At 39.5% G+C, this 4,515-nt stretch overlaps 2 protein-coding genes across 2 annotated transcripts in view; both read left to right on the top strand.

The window, feature by feature from the left end:
• LOC118404135 (nucleolar protein of 40 kDa-like) overlaps positions 1–2,584 on the top strand; it is a 16,750-nt gene extending 14,166 nt beyond the window's left edge. Inside the window, exons 5-7 of the mRNA XM_035803132.1 lie at positions 324–424; positions 801–940; positions 1,544–2,584. Of these exons, the coding sequence (XP_035659025.1) occupies positions 324–424; positions 801–940; positions 1,544–1,765 (463 nt within the window). The 3' untranslated portion in view covers positions 1,766–2,584. The remainder of the gene's footprint in view (positions 1–323; positions 425–800; positions 941–1,543) is intronic.
• A 1,535-nt stretch (positions 2,585–4,119) lies between these two features.
• LOC118404386 (3-oxoacyl-[acyl-carrier-protein] reductase FabG-like) overlaps positions 4,120–4,515 on the top strand; it is an 8,265-nt gene continuing 7,869 nt past the window's right edge. Inside the window, exon 1 of the mRNA XM_035803455.1 lies at positions 4,120–4,156. Within this exon, the coding sequence (XP_035659348.1) occupies positions 4,120–4,156 (37 nt within the window). The remainder of the gene's footprint in view (positions 4,157–4,515) is intronic.

The raw sequence follows: 4,515 nt of genomic DNA, 5'->3' as shown, positions 1-4,515 counted from the left end.
GGATCAAAAAGAGAGAGCTATCAAAAAATATGCACATTATGAAAGGTCTTACAAAAGCATCTGTTTTAGTAATCTCCAAGCAGATCCTATGGTAGCAAAAAGATAGTATCAAAAGCTGGCAGAGGAGTAAAGACGGCTTAGGAGTGTGTTTCGCTACCGGGCGGGGAAATGGACACCTCTTGGCTGACTACACTCCTTGGCCAGTTTTGTGCTATCTTATGCCATCGTAGGATCTGCTTGGAGATTACTGTTTTAGCATTCTTCCAAACATTGTAACGAGTGGCTATTATTCTAAATAACAAATTGTCCTGTGTTACTTTCAGTATGGAAGAACAGAGAAAGAAAAACCCCAAGAATTACGAGCGACAGAAGATCACCCTTGGAGCGGTGCTGAACACAACCTGTAGGAAATGTGGTGGCAAAGGTGGGCAACATATCTACAACCCTGTCTCTAGTCTAAACCTCTAACCTACAAGTAGCAAGCATATTCCAGTGGATATCAACCCTACCTCTGGACTAAGAAACTAAAAGCCCATAGCTAGTAATTGCCAGGACCTTGGCCATACTTTGGCAGAAAATGCCTATTTGAAGCTCTTTGACATATCAGCCAAGCTCAGTTCTTGATTTGTGATGGGGGCCTTAAGACAGCACTCTGACTCTTGTGGCAGGCTGAATAAAGGTTCAGAAGCTGGAACTCTGCGGCTCCAGATGTCTTACTGAGGGATGACTGTGGTGCTATAGATGTCAGTTAGCTGAGGAATGAGTCCAGCCTGTTATATTCTGACTCTTGTTTGTTTTAGGACACATGGCCCAGGACTGTTTCAGTGGAGGGGACGGGAAGAAATACGAACTCTTACCAGAGGAGGATGAAACAATGTCTACACAACAACCAACTCCACAGGCAGCACAGGAGTCCAAAAAGAGGAAGAAGAAAAAGAAGGTGGTTGTAGAAAATTGCATCCTGAGGCATATATGCATTTTAGTGCATCTGGCAGACACTGTACAAATGTCCATTTATTTACTTTTTATGATAATGTTAGTCGGTGATTGGGGGAAAATGAGGTTTTTAATTGTGTTTAAAGATTGAGATCAAAACAATTCTGTAGTACGGTAACATTATTGTAGTAACACATTGGAAGTAGATATTGGCAGTGTCATGAATTGGCTCATGGGCGAGGAAAAGGTCACCACCATAACTGTGAAAATAAACCACTTCTTAAGTTTTATGATTTATGCATGGTAGCAAACTAGAAGTAATGAAAGGATAGCAACAAGCACTCATGGTATTAACATGAGCTTTAAGTTGTTTTTACCTTCAGTTCAGGAAAGTTTGGTTGTATAGATATGAGTTTCATACTTCTAGTGAATAATTTGTTGTATTACTTCTCAGAATGGGAGGGCTAGCAACCCCTGCCTGTAAAGATATATTTTGTTACTGAAAGCAAGGAAACTTGATGCACTCTATACCACTAAGTACTACAAGGGACTGAACGAATGAACAAACAATAAACAGTCTTTTATTAATTTTCTCCTATTATTCCAGGAAAAAAAGCACAAGAAGTCCAAGAAGAAGCACAAGCACCACTCAGATGACAGCAGCTCCGACGACTCAAGTTCAGAAGAAGAAGAAAGTCGTCACAGAAAGAGACACAAACACAAACATAAACACAAGAAGGAACACAAAACGGCACGGGCGAGCGACTCCGAATCTGATAGCGACTCAGACAACAGAACTCACAAAAGACACAAGAAGCACAAGAGATAGTGTTTGTATAGTGTTTTAGAATGATCATAGGTTTGCCATTTTTAGATTGACAGAGGAAACTTCAATGTATGGTACCGCATGATGAATGAACAGTTTACACTGGCACTGATTTCCCTGTCCTTGGTACTGAATGTAGCCTTTTACACACAATCTCTCGGTATCAGTAGCTGATTTGACCCCTCCCTTAATAGCTTGTGGCTGTGAAATCAAGGGAAACATTCCTATAAATACCAATAAGAGCTCAGGATTTTCACCATGGAAACTAGTCACCATAGCATCCATCACCATGGTAACAGACAGCTTTCTGCATGACAATACATGAACTCTATATTAGAAAATATGCAAAAATCAACAGAATTAGAATGTTTCATATTGTCCTGACTCAAAGGTGTTGGCTACGAAGCTTGACCCGAGTGGAAGGGTCGCTACAAGTGTGATTTAGTTAGGCTTGTAACATTACTGGTTCACACTGACACTGCTGTCGCTGTCCTTGGTACTGAACAATGTTCACACTAACATTGCTGTCCCTGTCTTTTGTACTGAATGACATTCTCTAGTTTTAGTATTACTGGTATACAATATGATAGACTTCAGGCAGAATATTGTACATATTAATGAAACCATACAAACTAGATGTTATGCAAAGTACAGCAAGCCATTGGTTAAGTTCTAAAAAGGGTCAGGTGTTTCAAATAGCATCCATGATCTTTCATAAGAGACTAACAACAAATCTATGTTGCCTGTATATAATTGAGTCTCTGAATAGAAGTGAGCAAAGTTGTCTGTAAATAGGTGTTATAAGCTGTTACACTTCATGGAAAGGACCATTCTCCTACAGCAGAGTACCGTCAGTCATTTATTCCTGACTGTACTCTGCTTTCCTTCCCTTTTGCCGGCGGTATTACCCGCCCTACTTATTAGATATTAATGAGCTTGCCCTTATATGGGCAGTCAGCCGTTGGGGATCGGGCGTTGGCATGGTGAGCAAACAAAGTCATGGTAATACGTAACATGATTGGCTGATAGCTTCCCAGCGGCCTTTGCGAGACAGCTTGCGACAACAACAAGCCCAAGGAAGGCCTGTTCTCTGATTGGTTGACAGCTTGTTTGTGGCGACAATCATAATACCCGTAGGTAGGGCCTGGGACAGCAGGGCCCCATAAGGTAGTGCCATTGGGGACCGGGCGTTAGGAGGATGGGAAAGGACTTGATACTGATGTCTGTAATGTTGGTGTAAAATCAGTGGATATGACTGAAAAGTAGCTGTGCAACATGAGTATTAGATACAATCAGTAGTTTCTTTCATGTAAATTGACAAAAATCTTTAAGCTAGCAATTTTTGTAAGACTATATTAAGGGAGTGATATGTGGTTTGAGGTGGCATGTTATGAAACTCCAAGAAACATTAAGTTAAGAAGATTCTATCACAGGAGTTTTATAAATGTTACAAAATATTGTGCTCAATTCACACTTCTCATCAAAGATCCATTACTTGTTATGTTTGAATTGAAATTTGAAGAATTTGCGGACTCTCGTATATAGATACAGGTGTTTTAACTATAATTTAACAACAATGATGTCTTGGGTGACATGGATATTCATTTTATATGAATTCTTGTCATAATTCTCATTGAATAACAGCTCTAGGTTACTAAGTCCTGGCATTTTGTCAACATTGTTGTATAGATATTTAGGAACTTCTATGTCTTTTGCATTTCTTTACAGTCATATAAAGGTCAGATAGGTCCTTCTAATTGTATTGAAATTAAAGCTATAACTTGTTGTTGAGCTTAACCTTAAGTTTTTTAGTTTTATGATCTATGAATAATTTTCATCAAAACATTTGGCAGAAGATATGATCCTTGCCCAATTTTGTGTATTTGGTCATCATCCAATATTTGAAGTTCATCCTTGCCAACAATACATCATTATCTGTGATATGAATACTCCATAATTCACTTTCGTCTGCAAGAAAATACAAATGTAGTATTTCCATATTTAGAACATCATGAGGTCGTGAACTTTGGGTCAATGACCCCAACTAGCTAATCGCAACTAAACGTAAAGAAGTACAAGGAAATAAACAAGCGTCTTCACGCAAAATTCACCCCTATGGATTTGACTTGCTGACTTTGCTATCATGCAAATAGATTTCTAAAATGGATAAAAGTATTTTTTTCTTCATTTAGGTTGCCATTCGTTATGTTTTCAATAAGTATCTCTTGATGGTTCGCTGCTGTCTGACCACCAAAAAAGTAAGCGAAACTTGAAACTCCGTTTGCTCGCGCTCGCTGTGATAAGAACACTGCGTTTTAGTGTCCAAGAAAGTATATACTGTCTTTAAGTGTTCCAAGATGCCTGACTTGAAAGATAAGGTTGCTATCATCACGGGTAAGTGAACGGGAACTGTTATAACTCGCATTAATTTTCAGAGATAACGTGAGGTGTTCGACATGAACATGGCCCCTTCTGGAAATTATGGGGAGGGGGGCGTGTCATATTGAAATGCTGCGAAAACGTCCGACGGCTGAAATTATGTCTAAACTGTTACATACAGTCGTAGCCTACGAGTGAGAATTCACTAACACAAAATTTCGATTGCAAGCAACTATCTTTTACCGTTTGCGTTGTGAATCAATATGTAACGTGGAGGTGGGGAGGGCGTCTTCTTCTGTGTAAAGCCCTGGCTTGACATGTCGGCTTAGCTTTAGACCAAGTTTGTAGACGCGGAAGAGCAACAGTGTAGACTA

This window comes from Branchiostoma floridae, chromosome 17 (genome assembly GCF_000003815.2).
Source record: "Branchiostoma floridae strain S238N-H82 chromosome 17, Bfl_VNyyK, whole genome shotgun sequence".
Taxonomy (NCBI): domain Eukaryota; kingdom Metazoa; phylum Chordata; class Leptocardii; order Amphioxiformes; family Branchiostomatidae; genus Branchiostoma; species Branchiostoma floridae.
This window is presented reverse-complemented; position numbering and strand designations above follow the sequence as displayed.